Source organism: Anolis sagrei, chromosome 8, assembly GCF_037176765.1.
Source record: "Anolis sagrei isolate rAnoSag1 chromosome 8, rAnoSag1.mat, whole genome shotgun sequence".
In the NCBI taxonomy this organism is placed as follows: domain Eukaryota; kingdom Metazoa; phylum Chordata; class Lepidosauria; order Squamata; family Dactyloidae; genus Anolis; species Anolis sagrei.
Window position 1 is genome coordinate 28,909,189 of NC_090028.1, and position 24,490 is coordinate 28,933,678.

General features: G+C 46.6%; 1 protein-coding gene across 2 annotated transcripts in view; it reads left to right on the forward strand.

Moving 5' to 3' along the window:
* WWP2 (WW domain containing E3 ubiquitin protein ligase 2) overlaps positions 1-24,490 on the forward strand; it is a 57,566-nt gene that overhangs the window by 22,191 nt on the left and 10,885 nt on the right. For both annotated transcript variants that reach the window (XM_067471079.1, XM_067471080.1), the window contains 11 exons: positions 4,312-4,439; positions 4,551-4,731; positions 9,533-9,622; positions 10,894-11,068; positions 14,953-15,007; positions 18,771-18,852; positions 18,976-19,104; positions 20,582-20,660; positions 20,776-20,847; positions 21,009-21,097; positions 23,807-23,966. In XM_067471079.1, the coding sequence (XP_067327180.1) occupies positions 4,312-4,439; positions 4,551-4,731; positions 9,533-9,622; positions 10,894-11,068; positions 14,953-15,007; positions 18,771-18,852; positions 18,976-19,104; positions 20,582-20,660; positions 20,776-20,847; positions 21,009-21,097; positions 23,807-23,966 (1,240 nt within the window). The remainder of the gene's footprint in view (positions 1-4,311; positions 4,440-4,550; positions 4,732-9,532; positions 9,623-10,893; positions 11,069-14,952; positions 15,008-18,770; positions 18,853-18,975; positions 19,105-20,581; positions 20,661-20,775; positions 20,848-21,008; positions 21,098-23,806; positions 23,967-24,490) is intronic.

Consider the following 24,490-nt stretch of genomic DNA (forward strand, 5'->3'; position numbering starts at 1 on the left):
AGGCATCCAGACAATGTGGCCGGTCCGGCGGAATTGATGGCGGAGGTCCATCGCTTCAATGCTGGTGGTCTTTGCTTCTTACAGCACATTTGTCTGCTTGTCTTCCCAAGAGATTTGCCGGATTTTCCGGAGGGAGCGCTGATGGAATCGTTCGAGGAGTTGCATGTGATGTCTGTAGACTGTCCACGTCTCGCAGGCGTGTAGCAGGGTTGGGAGGACAATAGCTTTATAAACAAGCACCTTAGTATCCCTATGGATGTCTCAGTCCTCAAACACTCTCTGCTTCGTTCAGAAAAATGCTGCACTCGCAGAGCTCAGGTGGTTCCCATGAAGGAGGGCCTTTTATGGGTGGCATATCCTTTGCAGCAGCCTTGGCCCTTAGGGCTTCCCCTGTGCTTCTGGGAAAGGAGGGCCAAAGAGATGAAGGGGGAAACCGGCAAAACAGGAGGAGCTGGAAGCATTTGCTTTTCCTGGTCCTCCTGGGAAGACTCTTCCCCTTCTTCTACTACCATACATTTTAAATGAATACTGATGTTAGCCATTTGAAAGCCATTTTGATGTAATTGTATCTTCATTGCTTTTAGAGTATATGTTGTAAAGTTCTACTCATGTTGTAGTTTACCGTGTCTTATTGGATTGTTTTCCTTTTTTGTCATCTTGATGGTTAATGCTTTGTTGTAAGTTTACTGTTGTTACTGTGCATTGTCTTGCATTATTTTGAGATGTTTGTATTTTGGGATGTTTGAGGCATTCTTTTTGTTTTGCGTCTGTAAACCGCCCTGAGTCCCTTTGGGGAGAGAGGCTGGTGTAGAAATAAAGTTTTATTTATGACTATTAATTAATTAATTAATTAATTAATAAGTTTTATTTATGTATTATTATTTATTATTCTCGCTGCTGAATCATTAGCAGCCATTGGGTTAAGCTGCATGCAAAGTGAGAGGAAGAGAAAGAAAGTGGGGTTGGAAAGTTAGGTGGCAGAGGATTAATTGGTCAGTTAAAGGATGTATACACCTCAGTAGGTGTGTGTGTGTGTATATACAACGTATTGCCAAAGGCTTTCATGGCCGGAATCACTGGGTTGTTGTAGGTTGAAAGGAGGAAACCATGAAAATGAACAAAATCTGGCTACCAGTATTAAAAAAACAACAGAGAGGAAGCAGGCAGGGACATCTAATTACCTCTCAACAAAAGTTTGCTCCAGGCACAGTCAGCTCATTGTATGCTAATCAAGGTGGTCAGTTGAAACATTCACACCTAGCTCCAGCAGACAAGAGTCCTTTTCTCACCCTGGTCATTCCACAGATATATAAACCTTTTTTCCTAGTTCCAACAGACCTCACTACCTCTGAGGATGCTTGCCATAGATGTAGGCGAAACGTCAGGAGAGAATGCCTCTAGACCATGGCCATACAGCCCGAAAATACCTACAAGAACCCTGTATATACAACGTTTTTAACAAGGAGACACTATGAATTTATATTTTATTGATATGTTTAATTTTTATTATATGTTAAATGTATTGCTGAAGGCTTTCATGGCCGGAATCACCGGGTTGTTATACTTTTTTTGGACTATATGGCCATGTTCCAGAGGCATTCTCTCCTGACGTTTCGCCTCTGAGGATGCTTGCCATAGATGCAGGCGAAACGTCAGGAGAGGATGCCTCTGGAACATAGCCATATAGCCCGAAAAAACTTACAACAACCTATTATATGTTATGTTTTTAATTGTATTTATGATATTGTAAGCATTGAATTTTACCCCGTTAACTGCCTTGAGTCACCTATGGGCTGAGAAAACCGGTATACAAATACAGCAAATAAATAAATAAATAAATGAGGATTGAGAGAGAGCGAGAGAATTGGGAATGCCTGGCTCAACAGCAGTATGTGTGAAAAAGATTAAACATGATCCAACAATGGCAAAAAAAAGCCAATGGGATTTTGGCCTGCATAAATAGGAATATAGTGTCTAGATCCAGAGAAGTCATGCTACTCCTGTATTCTGCCTTAGTCAGACCACACCTAGAATACTGTGTCCAATTCTGGGCACCACAATTGAAGGGAGATGTTGACAGGCTGAAATGTGTCCAGAGGAGGGTGACTAAAATGATCAAGGATCTGAAGAACAAGCCCTATGAGGAGCGGCTTAAAGAGCTGGGCATGTTTAGCCTGAAGAAGAGAAGACTGAAAGGAGACATGATAGCCATGTATAAATATGTGAGAGGAAATCATAGGGAGGAGGGAGCAAGCTTGTTTTCTGCTGCCCTGGAGACTAGGACACAGAGGAATGGCTTCAAGAAAGGAGATTCCACCTGGACATGAGGAAGAACTTCCTAACTGGGAGAGCTATTCAGCAGTGGAACTCTCTCTCTGCCCCCAGAGTGTGGTGGAGGCTCCTTCTTTGGAGGCTTTTAAGCAAGAGGCTGGATGGCCATCTGCCGGGGGTGCTTTGAATATGATTTTCCTGCTTCTTGGCAGGGGGTTGGACTGGGTGGCCCATGAGGTCTCTTCCAACTTAGGATTCTATGTCTGTCTCTCTCTCTCTCTATATATATATATATCTATATATATATGTCAGTTGCATCCTTTTCTGAGTCCCATCTGTGGCGCTTTCCTAAGCTTCTCTCAATGGGTCTGGAGGCTCCTTGGACCACTGTGGCACATACGCCCTCCTCCCCAAACTCTCTTCATTTTGTGGCCCGTTCTTCCCACCGTCCGGCTCCTATTTTAAGCCCCGGCTGCGTTGTCTTTGGCGCGCTCCCTAGCCGTTCTCTTGGCCATGTGACTGGCTTCACTTTGGTTTGCTTCCAGGCAAGCTATTAAAAGGCCCTGCCGAGTTTAGGAGCCCCGCAAGAGGCATCCGCCCCGTAAGGCAGGAGGGCTAATTCAAGCCTGGCCTCTTTGGAGATTCTGGAAGGAGGAGCAGGACAATGGAATCTTCCTCCTTGGCCCCCTTTCAGGCCCTGTTTTCCCATTTTCCGAAAGAGTCTGTGCCAACAGATGCACTCGCTTGGGCACATTCATGCCAGATGTCGAGGAGGAAGAGGGTGGGCCTGAAAAACATAATGACGTAGGAAACCCAACAGCATAGGGTAGTGAAATAGGACTCTGGAACTAAGGGTTTGAATCCCTCCTCAGCCACAGAAACCCACTTTGAGTAAAGGTCACACTCTCTCAGCCTCAGAGGGAGGCCATCTTGGCCATCACCTCTGAAGAAGTACCTCCCAAAATAATCTTTTCATCCACCGCTTTGAGCGAAACTTTAAGAGAAAACAGTAATCATCATCATCATCATCATCATCATCATCATGTGGTTCTTCAGAAAGGTCTTTTAATATGGTTTGTGCTTTTGTGCTCATTTTTCTTGAAGGACTAGTAAATTACTTTGAATTCTTGGGGTTTTAATTGCTTTGGAAATGTTCCATCCTTAGGCTTTTTTGAGCTAGACTTTGGCCCCATCTACACTGCCACATAATGCAGTTATTTTTTTTAATATTAATAATTTATTTCTCGTGTCAGGGCAGCCAGTCAATTATATTACATTTCTAACAGAACAAAGCAAACAAACAGAGAAAATACAAAATGTGTGAGTTTGGTAGTTGATTAAATGTCCTTTGACCAGTATCTGGCCACTTGGAGTGCTTCTGGTGTTGCTGCAAGAAGGTCCCCCATTGTGCATGTAGCAGGGCTCAGGTTGCATTGAAGCAGGTGATCTGTGGTTTGCTCCTCTCCGCACTCGCATGTCGAGGATTCCACTTTGTAGCCCCATTTCTGAAGGTTGGCTCTGCATCTTGTGGTGCCAGAGCGCAGTCTGTTCAGCGCCTTCCAAGTCGCCCAGTCCTCTGTGTGCCCAGGGGGGAGTTTCTCATTTGGTATCAGCCATTGGTTGAGGTTCTGGGTTTGAGCCTGCCACTTTTGGACTCTCGCTTGCTGAGGTGTTCCAGCGAGTGTCTCTGTAGATCTTAGAAAACTATGTCTGGATTTAAGTCGTTGATGTGCTGGCTGATACCCAAACAGGGGATGAGCTGGAGATGTCTCTGCCTTGGTCCTTTCACTATTGGCTGCCACTTCCCGGCAGATGTCGGGTGGTGCGATACCGGCTAGACAGTGTGATTTCTCCAGTGGTGTAGGGCGCAGACACCCCGTGATAATGCGGCATGTCTCATTAAGAGCCACATCCACTGTTTTAATAATAATAATAATAATAATCTTTATTTATACCCTGTCTTAAGGCTGAGCTAAAAGTTGGGATATCAGTGGGATGAAGGTGAGGGTGGTGACGGTCCCGTGTCCCCTTCCTCCGCAGATCGCACAGACAAGGGGCGGCCGGAGAGGCCAGGCAGAGTCCGGTCAACGGGGAGCAAAGCTCTAGCCCCCGGCTGCGGCACCAGGCAGCAGGAAAGGCCCAGAGCAGCCCTGTCCTGAATGGCACAGGTATGGCTTGCAATGGGGATGTGGTTGTGGTCCTTTTGTAAGGGCATTATATGAGGGAGGGAGGGGCCTCCCTGACCCACTTCACCCAGAGTTCTCTCTTTCTCCTCTCAGTGAATGGGGAGCCTGCCGTTTCTCTCCCCGAAGTTGAAGAGGAACTCCCTGCACCTGTATTGAGTGCTGACTCAGGTGCAACTGAGGAACCCCCTGGGACGGAGGAGGAGGAGGCACCCCCTGACCCCAGGAGCCAGGCCTCCCAGCCCTCTGCACATGCTCAGGAGGCGCTGCCCACCGGGTAAGTGGTACCTGAGGAGCTGGGACCAGGCTGTGGGAGGGAAAGCCTGCCTCTTGCCCCAGAGGATCTGACAATGCCTCCTGCTTCTTGGTTTCCATCCATCACCCTGTGATGGATCCCTGGGCAGGTAAGAGGCTACTCATGGAAATAGACCATGGTTCTTACTTGGGGGCAAATGCCTTCAGTACAGGCATGAGCAAACTCTAGTCCTCCAGATGTTTTGGACTTCAACTCCCACAATTTCTAATAGCCAATAGGCTGTTAGGAATTGTGGGAGTTGAAGCCCCAAACACCTGGAGGGCTGAAGTTTGCCCATGTCTGCTTAAGAAAGGTGGCAAGAATGCAAAGCAGAGCAGGCAACTGTTTCCCCAAGAAACCTGTGATGTTTAAGCAGGGAGTAAGGAGAGAAGAAGCCACTATTATGGTTTTGTGATGAGCCATGATGCTGGTTTTGGGGGCAAAGGCTGGCTGAGTTTTCTGGAGAGATATTATTGTCTTTGTTGGGGAATCTGAGCTGTGAGGCTCAAAAATAACCTTCAGTTGGGGTAATTCCACCATAAATATAGCAGAATACCAGAAGTAAGCATCATAACCAGGAGAAACTTACATGTGATAAGCTGGGTTCCATTCCTTAGGATGGCACAGGATTGCAGAGTCAGAACTTCAAGTTCAAAAATATTCTTGATAGAAATGGTCTTGGAGCACACTAGCTTACTAAGTCTCATCTTCTAAAGAGTTAAAAGGGTAAAAAGTAAAAAAAAGAATCCATGCAGCTACATTTTGCCTAAAGAGAGAGGCAAAATGTGTCCCAACTGGAAGGAAGAAAAGGCAGAAGAGAACAATGGCAGAGACCACATGGTCAACCCAGGGCAATAAAACTGAAAGAGAAAGCTCCCTTCTTGTATCCATTCTTGTATCATCAAAGTGGGGGAGGAGAGAGTGGCTAGCAGGAGGAGTAAAGGCAAAGCCCTTTTGGGAAACATACATGGTAAAGTGGGGAAAAGAATCCCTCAGCTTAGTCCAGTAGTTCTTAACCTGTGGGCCACGGTCCAACAGTGGGCCGCGGGGATGAAAATCTGGTCCATGAGCCTCCCTCCTGTTTATTTATTTATTTTATTTTATTTCCATTCCTTTCATGCTGCCTGCCACTCCTTCCCTATCGCTGACCATGGCATATGTTCTGTATCAGAAACTAGAGCTGATGTGGATTATCCAATGCAATTTTCTGAATCAGCACCCCAAACCGAATATAAAGTCCCTGGTCAAAGTCGTCCCTGGTCAAATGATCCCTGCCAAGTGGTCCCTGGTCAAGTGATCCCTGGTCAAAGTAGTCCCTGGTCAACTGGTCCCTGGTCAAAGTGGTCCCTGGTCAAGTGATCCCTGGTCAAATGGTCCCTGGTCAAGTGATCCCCGGTCAAGCAATCCCTGGTTAAAGTGGTCCCTGGTCAAAGTGGTCCCTGGTCAAAGTGGTCCCTGGTCAAGTGATCCCTGGTCAAGTGGTCCCTGGTCAAGTGATCCCTGGTCAAGTGGTCCCTGGTCAAAGTGGTCCCTGGTCAAGTGGTCCCTGGTCAAGTGGTCCCTGGTCAAGTGATCCCTGGTCAAAGTAGTCCCTGGTCAAATGATCCCTGGTCAAGTGGTCCCTGGTCAAGTGATCCCTGGTCAAGTGATCCCTAGTCAAAGTAGTCCCTCGTCAAATGATCCCTGGTCAAAGTGGTCCCTGGTCAAGTGGTCCTTGGTCAAAGTGGTCCCTGGTCAAGTGATCCCTGGTCAAGTGGTCCCTGGTCAAATGGTCCCTGGTCAAGTGATCCCTGGTTAAGTGGTCCCTGGTCAAGTGGTCCCTGGTCAAAGTGATCCCTGGTCAAAAAAGGTTTATTAGCCATTGACTTAGTCCTATCTCTAGTCTAGCTACTCATTGAGGTCTGGAAACTTGATGACCCAAGAGACTTGTGCAGTCCAGGGATGAAACCCAACAGTCTTCCCTCTCCTCCTTTCCATTCTTTGGTGCCTCTGCATGCATATGACAAGCCCCTGCCTTCCCTTTGGGGCGACCCACAAGCCTCCCCTTTCCTTGAGTCCTTCCTGTGAAGGGGTGGCCACAACCCTCCTCCTTTGACTCCCAGACTTTTCTCTGGGGGCTTGAAATGGCTGTCTGTGTTTCGGACGAGGAAGAAGGGAGCCCTTTGTTCGTCCTCCAGGCCTCCTGAACCTCTCTCTGTGTGTGTGTATGCTTCTGTGTGCATGAGTTGCTCTCAGGTAGTTCAGGCCGCCTTGATGCCGGGCGGGTTGCGAGCAGTGCCCCCCGCTTCCTGTTTGCCGAGCAATGGAAAAGGCCAGGCGCCTCAAAGAGCCCTTTCTTCCTCGCCTTCGCCACGGACATGCTTCCCGGCAGCCCCTCTTGCACCTGGGGGTCCTGGAGGTCAGGGTGCCTTTGCTTTGCACACAGAGGCTCCTTGGGATGCAGAGGAGCTGGTCTGCCTTCCTTGGAGAAATCCAATGCTGATTCCCCCTCCATTGCTGTGGGCTTTGAGATATGGGCCAAATTTCCCCTTTTGCTCTTGATGGGGAGATTGCTTTGCCCCTCCAGGAAAGCCAAATCTCCTCTACATCCTCCCAATGCTTTGCTGTGCACATGCCTTGCTCCCTTTCCCATCTCCTTCTCCTCTTGGCAGTGCGTTTGGCACTTCCGAGCGCATGCTGCAAACTTCAGCTCCTCCTTGGAGCTTTGCATGAGCCCAAATAGCACCGAGGTAAAGCCCCGCAGAGGAGGAGGAGGAGAGGAGGGCTCTCTCCATGCTCTCCTTGCACACATCTGCGCTCCATGTGGCCAGCAACAAAGGCCTCCTTTAGATGCACGTGGAGCAGGGCTTGAATTTGGACGCCGAACCTCTATCCATTTGCGCAAGACCAGAAATAGGGTGCTGTTGGTGCTCCCGTAGTGCGCACAAATGGGGAATCTGTCTTGGTGTTGCGCATACATACAAACATACATACTCACTCTCCTTACATCTGGTGGCCCTGCAGTTGCCACTGTTGCCATGACCTCCTCCCGCTTTGCCTCCTGCATCTGGTTCCTATCAGCGGAGGCTGCACCGGGGACAGACAGCAGCCGCCCTCATTAACACAGCAGTGCCTACAGCACTTTGCGCCTCGTCTCTCGCTCTCTTGCTGCTTGTGCATAGCACAAAGAGGCGCATTGTGCTCCCTGGCAGCGGCTGCGGGGCTGTGGTTCCTTACGTAAGGCCCGCCGGGCGTCTTGCTTGGATGGCAGACTTACCTTGCCTGCGAGTAAATGGGCCTCAGCGAGGGAGGAGGAAGAGGAGGAGGAGGTGGTCCATGTGGCAAGCAGTTTGGGCAAAGTGGCCAGCTGGCGGGACAGACGCCTCCCCGAGCCAGGCCTGGGCCGGGAAGCCTTGGGGCGGATGCAGAGACTCCTAGGGTTTGGTTGGGAGGCGGCATGGGGCAGTTCCCTGGCGTGGTTTTGGCATCTCCATCCTTAGGCCTTACTATTTATTTATTTATTTATTATTTACAGTATTTATATACCGCCTTTCTCACCCCTGGGGGAATTCAAAGCGGTAGGACTTATCCCCATGACTCCACATCCCACATTTGCTTTAGTAAAAATGCAAGTTTCCAGTCCTCATGAGAAGGCCGTTTGGGGGAAACAACAGTGTTCCCTAATCTGCCTTACAAGGGACCTCTTTCCATCTTTTGCTGAAGGTATCAGAGTTCAGTTCTGGGATTTGTGACACTTGAGGAGGATGTTGATCTCTACTCACAAAGGAAACCTAAAGGCAGTTTGCAGAGGCCTGGAATAGTTGTTGTTGTTGTTATTTGAAACACAACAAGATTAGTGCACAGCAAGCAAGATCACTATGCTGGCTTTGGGATTTGATCACACGTCAGACACTTCCCAAGTGTCTTGGACTGTGGGATATATCGGCAAATAATGCATGCAGATCCCAGTACAATGGTCTTTCGCAGCTGACAGATGGTAATTTTGTCCATGCCAATTGTTTTTAAGTGTAGGCCAAGGTCTTTAGGCACTGCACCCAGTGTGCCGATCACTGGGACCACCTTTAGTAGCTTGTGCAGTCCTATTTTTAAATCCTATTATTATTATTATTATTATTATTATTATTATTATTATTATTATTAGCAGTAGTAGTAGTATCCTGATTTATCTCTCCAAAGAAAGAGAGTCATAGCATCTACTTTCAAAGAAGTTACTTTTTAGATGACCATTCTGGCTCATGGCAGAGGAGGAATTCTAGGTTTCATTATCCAGAATAGTAACTTCTTCAAAGCTTTGCAAAAGATTTTTTGTGTGTGTCAATAAGCAACTTGAGAAACTGCAAGTCGCTTCTGATGTGAGAGGATTGGCCATCTGCAAGGATGTTGCCCAGGGGACACCTGGAAGTTTTTGATGTTTTACTATCTTTGAGGGAGGTTTCTCTCATGTCCCCGCATGGGGAGCTGGAGCTAACAGAGGGAGCTCACCCTACTCTTCCTGGATTTGGACAGGTCAGCAGTCTTGCTGGCACAACGGTTTAACCTACTCCGCCACCAAGGGCTCTTTGCAACATAAAATAATATATCTTTGTATTATTTTATGTTGTGTCTCGCCTTGAGCCAAAAGGAGAGGAGTGTGATATTATTATTATTATCACTACTATTATTATTATTATTATTATTACTGTAAAAAAGAAAAATACTTTGTGGGCAGCTGCAAACTAGAGATGGCCTAGGGCAGGACTGGATGACCGCTGAGTGCCTCTCTCTTTCTTTTCCTTCCCTGAAGGTGGGAGCAGCGGGAGCTGTCCAATGGGAGAGTCTACTATGTGGACCACAACACCAAGACCACCACCTGGGAGCGGCCCCTCCCACCTGGGTAGGTCATAGGTGCCATGGCAAGGCTCCTCCCACCATCTTTGGCGTTAAAATCCAACCAGACCAGTGTCCAGAAACAACCCAGTTCTGTTTCTGCAGCTCTTGGCCCCTCCAAAAACACCTCACTGTTACGTCTTTTTCCTTCCCCAAAGGAAGAGCAAATGGCCCTTTCTGGAAATGGCCAGGAGCAGCTATTCCTCTATTATAGAGGTTGCTAGCTTGCCTGGCTTGGCATCAATAAATGCCCCCCCCCCCCCCCCCCAGTCCTGTCTGTCCAAAGTGGGAATGGGCTTCTAGCATCCATTAATGCAGTGTTTCTCAACCTGGGGATCAGGACCCCTAGGGGGGTTGTGAGGGGATATTAGAGGGGTCACCAAAGACCATCAAAAAACACAGTATTTTCTGTTGGTCATGGGGGTTCTGTGTGAGAAGTTTGGCCCAATTATATCGTTGGTGGGGTTCAGAATGCTCTTTGATTGTAGGTGAACTATAAATCCCAACAACTACAACTCCCAAATTTAAAGCTCTATTTTCCCCAAACTCCACCAGTGTTCACATTTGGGCATATTGAGCACCTGTGCCAAGTTTGGTCCAGATCCATCTTTGTTTGAATCCAGAGTGTTCTCTGGATGTAGGTGAACTACAACTCCAAAATTTAAGGTCAATGCTCACCAAATCCTTCCAATATTTTCTGTTGTTCATGGGAGTTTTGTGTGCTAAGTTTGGTTCAATTCCATCGTTGGTGGAGTTCAGAATGCTCTTTGATTGTAGGTGAACTATAAATCCTAGCAACTACAACTCCCAAATAACAATATCCCCCCAGCTCCACCAGTATTCAAATTTGGACGTGTCAGGTATTTGTGCCCAATCTATCCTGCATATCAGATATTTACATTATGATTCATAACAGTAGCAAAATTACAGTTTTGAAGTAACAACGAAAATAATTTTATGGTTGGAGGTCACCACAACATTATTTATTTATTTATTTATTTATTTATTTACGATATTTATATGCGGCCCTTCTCACCCCGAAGGGGACTCAGAGTGGCTTACAAGTCACATGTACATAAAACATACTATACTATTAGCATAGTGCTAATACATCATTCATAATAATAGTATTATATAACATCAGGAAGGTTGAGAAACACCGCAGGTAAAGCAGAGGGGCTTGGTTTGCAGTGTGTGGCAGAAGGACCCAAATGGAGACTCTTTTCTATGGGTATCGGTCCCTGAGCTGTGTCCCCCCCCCCCCCATTGTCTCTGCAGCTGGGAGAAGCGAGTGGATCCCCGTGGGCGCTACTACTACGTGGACCACAACACACGCACCACCACTTGGCAGCGCCCCACAGCTGAGTACGTACGCAACTATGAACAGTGGCAAAGCCAGCGCAGCCAGCTCCACGGCGCCATGCAGCACTTCAGCCAGCGCTTCCTCTACCAGGTAATCAAGGGGGAAAGGGTGGTGGTGGTTTCTGAACCTGAAAAGGCCCACTTCCTGCCTCCTGTGAACTCAAAGGAAGTGGCAGAACGGACCAGGAAGTGCCCCAAATGGTGTCCCCTTGGAATGTCTCCTTCCTCAAAGAGCGGTATTAGGGCAGTATCTGGGCAAGGTGGGTGAGTGCTTCATTTGGGGTGTTCTTCTGCCCCATATTTTCCATATTTCCCCAATAATTTCCATTGCCCAGTCTCCCGGTGTTTAAACATTTTTAATCCTTAAATTTGGCCCTGCCCCGTGTAATCCTGATTGTCTCATGTCCGATTTTATACTGCTGTGTCGCTTATTATATTGGTTTTGCATTTTATGTTTTTTATTTTCTAGTTCTTTTATGCTTTGGTGTTACATTGAGCTATGCTTTTGTGTAATATTGTGTTGAGTGTACTGATGGGCGTAGTCTCATGTAAGCCGCCCTGAGTCCCCCTGGGGGAGATGGAGCGGGGTATAAATAAAATATTATTATTATTATTATTATTATTATTATTATTATTATTATTATTTTGGGTCATGTTAGACCTGGATCTCACAACATCTGAGAATGCCTGGCATAGATGCAGGCAAAATGTCAGGAGGGAATGCTTCTGGAACATGGCCATACAGCCCGGAAAACTCACAACAACCCAGTGATTCTGGCCATGAAGGCCTTTGACAATACATCATCATTTTTTGATGCCTGGATCGGGATCCAGCAGAGGTTTGGTGGCACTCGCCCACCTTGGCCAGGTACTGTCCTAATGCTGCTCTTTGAGGAAGGACGTGTTCTGTCGGAGGTGCTTTGATGATGCTTTTCCTGCCTGGCAGAAGGGGGTTGGACTGGATGACCTTTGGGGATCCCTTCCAACTCTGTGATTGTATGGATAGATGCAGAAGAACGCAATGTGTTGGCTCAGCCGTGGCCACTAGGGTGTCTATATGCCTTTGCAATGCAAATAAAGCAGGAAGTATTTCAAGAGATACAGCTTCAAAGGGCCCACATGCCGCACCATATTGCTCCATATTGCTCCATATCGGCCCATTATCAGTGACTATATTCATGGCTTTGCCAATGCATCCCAATCCAGTATGGCTCAATTTGACCGGCTGTTAGGAATTGTGGGAGTTGAAGTCCATAATACCTGGATTGCCCAGGTTGGCCCATCCCTGCTGTAGATATTTAGCCCTTATAGTCCTCCTCCTTTTTAGATAGTGCTATATATTGGCCCGGAGCCCCTGCTGGCACAGCGGGTTAAACCACTGAGCTGCTGAACTGGCTGACCAAAAGGTACCTAATATAGTAAATATAATAATAATAATATAATAATAATAATAGTAGTAATTTATACTTTTCTAACCTCGCCAGTTTAAATAATAATAATAATAATAATAATAATAATAATAATGATAATGATAATGATAATGATAATAAACATCACACAGTCCTATACACTTGGGAAGTGTTCCACTTGTGATTTTTAAAATAAGAAATCCAGCATATAGATCTTGTTTGCTGTGACATACTGTGCTTTTGTGTCAGTAAAAAATAAAAAATAATAATAATAATAATAATAATAATAATAATAATAATTACTATATTAGATATCTAATATTCTACCCTTGCCAGGGGCCCCCTGGTGGTGCAGCAGGTTAAACTGCTGAGCTGCAGAACTTGCTGACCGAAAGGTTGGCAGTTCGAATCCTGGGAGTGAGGTGAGCTCCCGCTGTTAGCCCCATCTCCTGCCAACCCAGTAGTTCGAAAACATACAAATTGAGTAGATCATGTTAGCCACATGATCTTGGAGGAATCTATGGACAAAGCCGGCTTTTTGGCTTAGACATGGAGATGAGCACAATGCTGTGTCAGACATGACTAGATTTAATATCAAGGGGAAACCTTTACCTTTTATATATTGTGTTTATATAGTATTATAATTTAATGCAGTATAATACTACTGCTAATAATAATATGATATTATAATTATGTATTTATATTACATGTAATATTACTAATAATATTACAGTATAATTGATATAGTACAATATAGCAATATTTAAAACTGATATTGTACTATGCTAATAATATATTGTATGTATATATACCTTGTAAGCCGCTCTGAGTCCCCTTCGGGGTGAGAAGGGCGGAATATATATGTTTATTTATTTATTTATTATTTGTCGTGTCAGGACAACCAGTCAAATTATATTACATTTCTAACAAAACAAAGCAAACAAACAAACAGACAAAATACAAAATTTGTGGGTTTGGTAGTTGATTAAATGTCCTTTGACCAGTATCTGGCCACTTGGAGTGCTTCTGGTGTTGCTGCAAAAAGGTCCTCCATTGTGCATGTGGCAGGGCTCAGGGTGCATTGCAGCAGGTGGTCAGTGGTTTGCTCTTCTCCACACTCGCATGTCGAGGATTCCACCTTGTAGCTCCATTTCTGAAGGTTGGCTCTGCATCTTGTGGTGCCAGAGCGCAGTCTGTTCAGTGCCTTTGCAACATATATATTTACATATATATGTTGCAAATAAATAAATAAATAAATAAATAAAATATTGACCTGGAGCTCTTGGTGGCTCAGTGAATTAAACCGATGAGCTGCTGAACTTGCTGACCGAAAGGTCAGCAGTCCGAATCCAAGGAGCGGCATGAGCTCCCGTTGTCAGCCCCAGCTTCTGCCAACCTAGCAGTTTGAAAACATGCAAATATGAGTAGATCAATAGGTACCGCTCCGGCAGGAAGGTAACAGCGCTCCATGCAGTCATGCTGGCCACATGACCTTGGAGGTGTCTATGGACAACGCTGGGTCTTCGCCTTAGAAATGGAGATGAGCACCACCTCCCAGAGTTGGACTCAACTAGACTTAATGTGAGGGGGAAACTTTTACCTTTACTATATATTGATCCCTCTGCTTGTAATCACACCAAAAGATGGGCCCTACCCTTCCAAAAGCGGGATGGAACTTGGGTCACTTGTCCCATTTGGAAAGTGGGGAGACTCCCTTGGCTTCCAGTTTGTGAGGACCAGGTTGAGAGCGGAGGGGAGGGGGCTTCCTCTGAATGCGCCCCATTTTCCTTCCTCGACCGAAAGGAGCGGCTCGGGCGGGAGCCCTACCTGGTTGGGACAAGGATGCCCTTTTTTGCACACAAATTGTAAGGGGCCTTTGACGGGAGTCTCCTGGGTCCCATCTGGCCGAGAGGGGAGGGGGGGTTAATGCAAACAGGGGCCTGGAAGCGGGATAAAGGTGCTTTGTATGGGGCCCTGAGTGTGTGTGCCTTTGGGGGAGTGGTGCGGTTCAAGGGGGAAACGCCTGTCTGTCTGTCTGTCTGTGTGGCATGAATGTTCCTTCAGTCTCCGCTCGCAGGCCGCCAGGTTTCGCAGCCCAATGTCAAGGCAGGGAAGGTGGGGTGGGGTGGGGGGTAGTGTTGGCGAAGAGGGCGGGAGGCTCAGGCAGCACCGTTTCGGCCTTCCTTCTCCCCTCCAGTCCCAGCCAGGAAGCGCTGGGCGTGGACACGACGGCGGCGGGGCTTGCGGGGATGATTTCATTGGAAAGGCCTGCCATGAGGGATGTTTTTCCCCTGCTTCTTTTTTGGGGAGGAGGAGGAGGGGGCTTGGGTTTGGAGGTGGGACTCCGAGGGGCACTCAGTCGGCAGCAGCAACAGCAGCAGATGCTTTCCTTCCTCGCTTCACCTTGGAGCTTTGGGTGCCCAGCTTTGCCCTCCGTCTCTTCGCCCCTTGGTCCATCCCATGCCAGGATGCCCTCTTGGCCGGCAAGAGGAAGGGGCACAGCCCCCCTCCCACAATCCCCAGCCTCTCCTTTACCCTCACCTGGTGCCTCTTCTGCCCCCTCTAGTCCTCGGGTGCCCCGCCGGACAATGACCCCCTTGGACCGCTGCCGACTGGATGGGGTAAGTGCCCGCTCCTTGACTTCTTTGGGCAACTTGGCTTATTTGTATATACACTTTGGTTGTGTCCCCCTAGGACAATGTTTCTCAACCTGGGAGTCAGGACCCCTGGTGGGGGTCATGGGGGGGGGTGTTAGAGGGGTCGCCAAAGTATTTTCTGGGTTGTTGTGTGTTTTCCAGGCTGTATGGCCATATTCCAGAAACATTCTCTCCTGACGCTTCGTCTGCATCTACGACAGGCATCCTCAGAGATTATGGGGTTAGATGCCTGCCATAGATGCAGGTGGGATGTCAGGAGAGAATGCTTCTGGAATATGGCCATACAGCCCGGAAAACACACAACAACCCAATGATTCTGGCCATGAACATCTTCGAAAATACACAGTCTTTTCTGTTGGTCATAGGGGTTCTGAGTGGGAAGTTTGGCCCAATTCTATTATTAATGGGGTTCAAGGGGCTCTTTGATTGTAGGTGAACTATAAATCCCAGCAACTATAACTCCCAAATGTCAAGCTCTATTTTCCCTGAAATCCACTAGTGTTCACATTTGGGCATATTAGGTATCCGTGCCAAGCTTGGTCCAGATTCATCATTTTTTGAGTCAACAGTGCTCTCTGGATGTAGGTGAACTACAACTCCAAAACTCAAGGTCAGCGCCCACCAAACCCTTCCAGTATTTTCTGTTGGTCATTGGAGTTCTTTGTGCCAAGTTTAGTTCAATTCCATCGTTGGTGGAGTTCAGAATGCTCTTTGATTGTAGGTGAACTATAAATCACAGCAACTACAACTCTCAAAGGACAAAATCAATTCCCCTCCAACCTCACCAATATTCACATTTGGGCGTATTGGGTATTTGTGCCAAATTTGGTCCAGTGAATGGGAATACATCCTGCATATCATTATAATATTTATAATATTACAATGTAATGCAATATAATAACATGATAATAATATATTATAATTATATATTTATATTACATGTAATATTACTAATAATATTACAATATAATGGTATAATACAATATAGTAATAATTAATACTGATATTGTACTATGCTAATAATATAATATATTGTATGCAAGCTGCTCTGAGTCCCCTTCAGGGTGAGAAGGGCGGCATATAAATGTCGTAAATAAAATAAATAAATATCAGATATTTACATCACTATTCATAACAGTAGCAAAATTACAGTTTTGAAGTAGCAAAACAAATAATTTTATGGTTGGGGGTCACCACAACATGAGGAACAACATTAAGAGGTTGCGACATTAGGAAGGTTGAGAAACACTATCCTAGGATCATTCATTCCTTTGGATTTCTTTCATTTACTACTTAAGGTAGCAGAGGGAAGACTCTCTCCAAGAGGTCTTAGTTCAAATCTTGACTCCACCTGCATCACTTTGAAGGTCCCGAAGTGATGGGAGTCTCTCTTCGCAAAGGCTTAGTGTTGAAAGGGGCCTCCAAGAGCCATCCAGTCCAAACCCTTTCTTTCCAGCAGGAAGATATAAATCAATTTCTCTCAACACGGCCATCTCGCCTCTGCTTAAAAGCATACAGAGAAGGAGGTGGATGGCAAACCCTCTCCTACAAGGTGTTGAGTTCAGATCAGGTTCAAGGGCTGTTATGCCTGCATTCCTGTTCTGGGGGCGATGGTGTTACCTTTCTAGGACTTCTTCTCTCCATTATTTCTGTTAACGTGTCAGAAGCAAAATGAGGGTACAGTCGTAATGTATTTAAAAACACAAAGTTTTATAAACTTGGCATTATACTAAATGTCCTTTGACCAGTCTTTAGTGAAATAAATAGATAAAAGGGCCCTTCTGTAGTGCTTTCCAATGTAGTCTCTCAAAGAATATTGGCTAATGGTTAAGAAACTGTTATGGGTAGATAGGAACAGAACAAGTGGAGACCAGTCCAGAAGCACCTCTCAAGAAAAGAATAGAGTCAGAAATAGAGCTAAGACACACTGTTTGTCCTCAATATGCTTTCCTCTTGAAGCCGCAACAAGTTTGTGTGCCTCTCATATTTATTGGTGGCAGCGGTGGGATAGAAAAATAAAGGTCCCCCTTCCTGAAGATTGTTTGTCTTTCATTTCATATTTATTGGTGGCAGCGGTGGGATAGAAAAATAAAGCCCCCCCTGCCTGAAGATTGCCCTGCTGTGCGTTTCACTGGCCACTTGGAGTGCCTCCGGTTTTGCTATAAGAAGGTCCTCCATGGTGCATGTGGCAGGGCTCAGGTTGCATTGCAGTAGGCGGTCTGTGGTTTGCTCTCCTTCGCACTCGCATGTCATGGACTCCACTTTGTGGCCCCGTTTCTTAAGGTTGGCTCTGCATCTCGTGGTGCCAGAGCGCAATCTGTTCAGCGCCAAGTCGCCCAGAGGGGGCTGAGCTGAGGAATTGGTAGCAAAACCCCCACAAAAAAGAAATGTTGGACCCAGCTAGGCATGCAGCCTGGCCAATGAGATGTGAATGTGGGTGGAATGGTAGACCAAGTTGGTGGATGGGGCACATTGAGGGCATCCAAACAAACCTGGCTCAGATGCCCGCATGCATGTTGTGTCTATGGGTGTCTGCTGGCTTCCTTTTGGAGAGCAACCCCACTGTGATAGCACCGGGGCTTGAGAAGAGCCACCACCTGCCCCTATTCACTGTCCTGCTCTCCCCCAATAAGCACATTTGGCAGTGGAATTCAGGAGAAACTCAGATGGAATCACCTTTGTTTACTCATAGGGCTAAGAGCCCCCAGTGGCACAATGGGTTAAACCCTTGTCCCGGCAGGACTGAAAACTGACAGGTCAGAGGTTCGAATCTGGGGAGACGACTGGAAAGGAATAAGGAATATGAGATTGGTTATGATTCCACTATGAGACGAAGCGGATTTTTAGTGTAATTTTGTAACTGTTGTATTGTTAATATGTTGTTGTTATTGCCTTTTTGTAATTGCCTTTTATATGTGTTGTACACCGCCATGAGTCGCCCTAAAGGGCTGAGAATGGCGGTTAATAAATGCATCAAATAATAAATAAATAAATAAGAGCACAGATGAGCTCCTTATGTCAGCTCTAGTTCCCCATACGGGGACATGAGAGAAGCCTCCCACAAGGATGGAAAAACATCAAAACATCTGGGCGTCCCCTGGGCAACATTCTTGCAGATGGCGAATTCTCTCACATCAGAAGCGACTTGCAGTTTCACAAGTCGCTCCTGACAAAAAAAAAAACCCATAGGTCAATTTGGGGGGGGGGAGTTCCTGAGTCTAATATCCCCATGGGGTCCCTTAGTTTGGAGGCTTTGTGTGGACACCCTTTGGGACCAGAAACCCCTCCCCTTGCTCAAAGTGGGCCAGGAAGGGGAAGAGAATTGGCCAGCGGACAAGGAGAGTCTGTCCCTTTTGAAACATCCATCCAAAGAAGTGAGGTTCTTCAGCCATGGACCAGTGGGATCCCAGAGACCATTTCAGTGAAAGGCGGCCCTTTCAGGCATCGCACCCCAGGCATGATTGGAGGGCTGGTGGGGCAACAGGGACGTCTTTGTGGGGGAGTTGCATGAAGGCCAGCTTTTGCAAACCGGCTGCTGACACAAAGCCAGGCGCCTTTGAACGATGGATTTTGCACCCATTTTTGGTACTTGGTTGTCTTGCGTTTATTGAGGGAAGGGGTCCAGTTGTCTTGTTGCGGTCCTTGTGGGTCTCTCCATCTCCTTGAGGCGCAGCCCCCGATCCTGTGCAGAGGAGGGACCGCTCACTTGTTATCTTTCCTCTTCCAGAGAAGAGGCAGGACAACGGCCGTGTCTACTATGTCAACCACAACACGCGCACCACGCAATGGGAGGACCCCCGCACACAGGGGTAAGGGGGCAAAGGGGCCTGATTGGGGCCTCCCTGGACCCAGTGGACGCTGGGTCCAGGGAGAAGGGAGCCTCGACGTCCTGAGTTCTGGTCCTGATGGTCCTTTCCCTTCTCTCTGGACAGAATGATCCAGGAGCCGGCGCTTCCCCCTGGATGGGAGATGAAGTACACAAGCGAAGGGGTGCGCTACTTTGTGGACCACAACACCCGCACCACCACCTTCAAGGACCCTCGTCCTGGGTTTGAGTCTGGGTAAGGCTTCCTTGCATGTATTCCTCCTCCTATGGGGTTGCTGTCATGGTGTGCCCGCAATGTTGTTCCCAAATGTATGGTCTGGGCATCCTATGGGATGTTTGTTTACAAGGCAAGGAAGTGGTGGGAGGAAGAGGGGATTCTCCAAGTGGTTGGTGCAATGTTGGGGATTCGGAGTTATCACACTGACAGGATGGAAGCAGCTTTCCCAACATGGCAACTGAGTTCCCAGACTTCTCTCTTCCTGGGCAACATCTCCTGTCATCCTCAGTCTTGGGAGGATGATAGGAGGTCACTAAGTGGGAGGAAAATGATGCCACTTCTGTTTCTACCCCTCTCTCCCTTCTTGGGGCTTTGATGATTATGGGGCAACCTGGGACCCCTTGGAGACCTGGGCCATGGGCTCCGATAATAATAATAATAATAATAATAATAATAATAATAATAATAATAATCTGACACAATATGAGGATATAAAGATCGAACTGCAAAGATTCTGGCACACGCCAATAAAGGTGGTCCCACTGGTGATTGGCACACTGGGTGCAGTGCCTAAAGACCTTGGCCTGCACTTAAACACAATCGGCGCTGACAAAATTACCAGCTGCCAGCTGCAAAAGGCCACCCTACTGGGATCTGCACACATGATTTGCCGATACACCACACAGTCCTAGACACTTGGGAAATGTCGAACGTGTGATCCAATACAGCAGCCAGCAGAGTGATCTTGTTTGCTGTGGACTCATCTTGTTGTGTTTCTAATAATAATAATAATAATAATAATAATAATAATAATAATAATAATAATCCACCTTACTTGGATCTGCGTACATCATTTGAAAATACATCACACAGTCCTAGACGCTTGGCAAGTGTTCGACTTGTGATTTTGTGATACGAAATCCACCATATAGATCTTGTTTGCTGTGACATACTGTGCTTTTGTGTCAATAATAATAATCTTTATTTATACCCTGCCACCATCTCCCCGAGGGGGACTCGGGGCAGCTAACATGAGGCCAAGCCCAAAGATACAACATAGCAAAATAAAATACAATATGCAAACAACAAAAATCACATCACAATAAAATACATACAGTGGCAAAATAGAGTAAACAAAGCAAAATAATATAAAATCGAACACAATGGGCGAGCCAAATGGACAAGGTAAAATGATAAAACCCTGGATGATGGATGATCCGATGGATCCTCCTTTCCTCTCAGAGTGGTTTTTTTGGATCGCAACTCCCAGAATCCTCTTGCCATGGGGAGGAAGACACCAGAACAAAGAGTGATGAGAGAATGGGTCAGTAACTTGGATCTCTCCACAGAGAAGCAGTTGTAGGGAGAGAGGGGCGCATGAAGGGGAGTCTGGGGACCATGGGTTCAGCCACTGACTGTGCCCATAATGGCTTCATTGCTCTGAGTTCAGACTACAATGCCCACCTGAAGAGCCCTCCTTCCTTGTCCTTTTCAGGAGCAAACAGGGAGGCTCCCCTGGTGCCTACGACCGCAGTTTCCGCTGGAAATTCCACCAGTTCCGCTTCCTGTGCCACGTGAGTGATCCCTGCCCCTTGAGAAAGAGGGGAGGGGGCTTGAAGGCCCCCCAAAAAGTGGGACAATGGAGGGCCAGGGTTCTAGTGTTGCCTTCTTTCATTCTTCCCTTGGCAGTCGAACGCGCTTCCCAGCCACGTCAAGATCAGCGTCTCGCGACAAACGCTCTTTGAGGACTCTTTCCAGCAGGTGAGACTTGCAGTGGGGACTGTGATCAAGCCTTTCCCACCCCAATATCACATTGCTTCCTTCTGTCCTTCGAATTGAGGCTGGATGGCTGTCTTTTGGAGGATTGTGTCTTACTTTAACCCTTGGGTACCCCTTCCAACTTGATGATTCTCTGTGCCCAGATCATGAACATGAAGCCCTATGACCTCCGGCGGAGGCTCTACATCATCATGCGCGGGGAAGAGGGGCTGGACTACGGGGGCATCGCCCGGTGAGTGCATCATGTGCTTGAGAGGTCTGGAAGGGAGGAACATGAGGCGGGTTGGGGGCCCTGCAGAACAGCCTGGAGCTTTTTTGTGTGTGTCAGGAGCGATCTGAGAAACTGCAAGTTGCTTCTGGTGTGAGAAAACTGACCATCTGCAAGGACGTTGCCCAAGGGATGCCCGGATGTTTTGATGTTTTACCATCCTTGTGGGAGGTTTCTCTCATGTCCCCGCATGGGGAGCTGGGGCTAACAGAGGGAGCTCATCCGTGTTCTCCCCGGATTCGAACCTCTGACATGTTGGTCTCAAGTCCTGCCAGCACAAGGGTTTAACCCATTGCACTACTGGGGACTCCTGGGGCTGAGTCTTCCTTGCTCTATGGCATCAGACGGAGAAGGACGTTTGGGGTCTCTGCGGAGTGGCTGCTGGACCAAGGATGCTCTTCTTCCTCTCCTGACGGCGTCTGCTCTCCCTTCCACTGGAGCCTCTCCCCCTTTTCCTCCTCTCCCTGCGTCCTTCCAGTGGTTTTACCCTATGGTAGGTTACGTCATGCTGTTCTACCACAGGGTAGAACCACGGACGGGATGCCGGGGCTCTCTGCGCCAGAAGATCGACACTCGCACATGGAGCCATGATGTGTGTGTGTGTGTGTGTGTCTATAGACTGCGGTCTGGTTTTGCTCCTCTTGTTTCCAAGCTCTAGGTGACTCAAGGTGTTTGGCCTCTTACCTCTACATCAGGCCTGGGCCAATTTCAGCCCTCCCTCCTCGTGTTTTGGACTTCAACTCCCACAATGATGATACATTATTATTATTATTATTATTATTATTATTATTATTATTATTAGCCATCCCTTGCCACACGCTGCTGTGGCCCAGTCTCTGTATATGTGATTTGTGTGTGTATATGAGTGTATGTTTGTGTATATGTGTATATATGTATGTTTGTGTATATATGTGGTTTTGCACATGTGTTGTAATGTAATTTTTGTTTTTTGGCTTTTTAAGTCCCTTCTGCTGTGTTTTTCAGTGTTTTTATGAGTGATGGTCACTCATTGGCCTGATAGGTGTCTTGTGTCCATATTTGGTGTCAATTCGTCCAGTGGTTTTTGAGTTATGTTAATCCCACAAACGAACATTGCATTTTTATTTATATAGAAGATGATGATGATTATTATTATTGGGAAGTGTTCAACTTGTGATTTTGTGGTACGAATTCCAGCATATATATCTCATTTGCTGTGTCATACTGTGTTTTCGGGTCAGTAAAACAATAATTAGTAATTTACACTTCTCTAACCTTATATCTATAAGCTTATGATAGGAAACAGTAGAGAAAATACACAAGATAATGCTCTAGCATGGTCAGAAAAGTGTAAATAATAATAATAATAATCCTGGGCAACAGTAGGATTGAAGAGAAACAACTGGAAAAGCTGACATGATATGAGGATTTAAAGATCGAATTACAAAGACTCTGGCACAAGCCAGTGAAGATGGTCCCAGTGGTGATCGGCACACTGGGTGCAGTGCCTCAAGACCTTGGCCTGCATTTAAAAACAATCGGCGCTCCTGGGATCTGTACACATTATTCGCTGATACATCACACAGTCCTAGACACTTGGGAAGTGTCTGATGTGTGATCCAATACCACAGCCAGCAGAGTGATCTTGTTTGCTGTGTACTAATCTTGTTGTGTTTCAGATAATAATAATAATAATAATAATAATAATAATAATTATTATTATTATTATTATTATTTACACTTTTCTAACCTTATCGGAGCATCATCATCCTTTTCCATTTCCTATCATAAGCTTACATGCATGCATGCATACATAAATGTGCCTGTGATAGGAAACAGGAGAGAAAATACACAAGATGATGCTCTGGCAAGGTTAGAAATGTGTAATAATAATTAATATATTTACTAGATTATGTACCTGGCAATGCTCAAATTAGGGATCTTGTAAGGATAAACATTAGAAACATTATTTGTTTGGTTTTGGGTTTTATGAATGGTCCCATTAGAAAATGCATAAGGACATAGATGAAGCTACAGCTCCCATCATCCTCTGCCATGGCCCCCGAAATGCCTCCAGTATTTGCTGTTGGTCAAAAGGGTTCTATAGGAGCCCCCAGTGGCGCAACGGGTTAAACTGCTGAGCTGCTGAACTTGCTGACCAAAAGGTTGGTGGTTTGAATCCAGGGTGCAGGGTGAGCTCCTGCTGTTAGCCCCAGCTTCTGCCAACCTAGCAGTTCAAAAATATGCCAATGTGAGTAGATCAATTGGTGGGAAGGTAACAGCTCTCCATGCAGCCATGCTGGCCACATGACCTTGGAGGCATCTATGGACAATGCCAGCTCTTCGGCTTAGAAATGGAGATGAGCACCAACCCCGCACAGTTGGACATGACTAGACTTAACGTCCAGAGGAAACCTTTACCTTTACTTTACCATAGGTCTGTGTGTCAGGTTTGATCCAGATCCATTGTTGGCTGGGTTCAGTGATTTCTGGATGTGGGGTGAACTATAACTCCCAAAGTCCAGGATCAATCCCTCCAAACATACCAAAATAGATACATACATACAAACTTCGACTTTAGAGCAGGCACGGGCCAACTTCAGCCCTCCCTCCAGATGTTTTGGACTTCAACTCCCACAATTACTAACAGCAGGTAGGCCTGATATCCTGAGACTTCTTTCTCTCTCCCCGCAGGGAATGGTTCTTCCTCTTGTCCCACGAAGTGCTGAACCCCATGTACTGCCTCTTTGAATACGCCGGGAAGAACAACTACTGCCTCCAGATCAACCCGGCTTCCTCCATCAACCCCGATCACTTGACCTACTTCCGCTTCATTGGCCGGTTCATTGCCATGGTGAGATGGGGAATAGGGTTGTCTTTTGGGGAGGGTCTTTGGGACCTAAGTTATGGGATAGTCTTGCCTTGGAAGGCTGGGAGGGGCTTTGAAGTCACCCTTTGGACCCAGAAAACAAGGGACCCAAGTGGGGAAGGGAGTCGGGAGGGTCCTATTGAGATGTTTAGAAAACACGAAAATAATATTCTCCATGGTTTTTTGTGTCCCAGAAGCATTCTCTCCTGATATTTCGCCCACATCTATGGCAGGCATTCAGAACAAAATCTGGCTACTAGTATTTAAAAAAACCCTAAAATCAGAACAGTAAATTAAGGGCAAGACTAAAAAAGCAGGGGAATTCCAGGCAAGAATCTATCAGGGCCAGCTCACACCTCCCAACAAAGGATTCCCCCAGGCAGCAACCAGCCAGGTCTTGAAACTGCAGGCCATTACATGCTAGACAAGGTATCAAATTGCAACATTCACATATACCTCTAGCAGACAAGAGTTCTTTCCCCCACCCTGGACATTCCACAGATATTTAC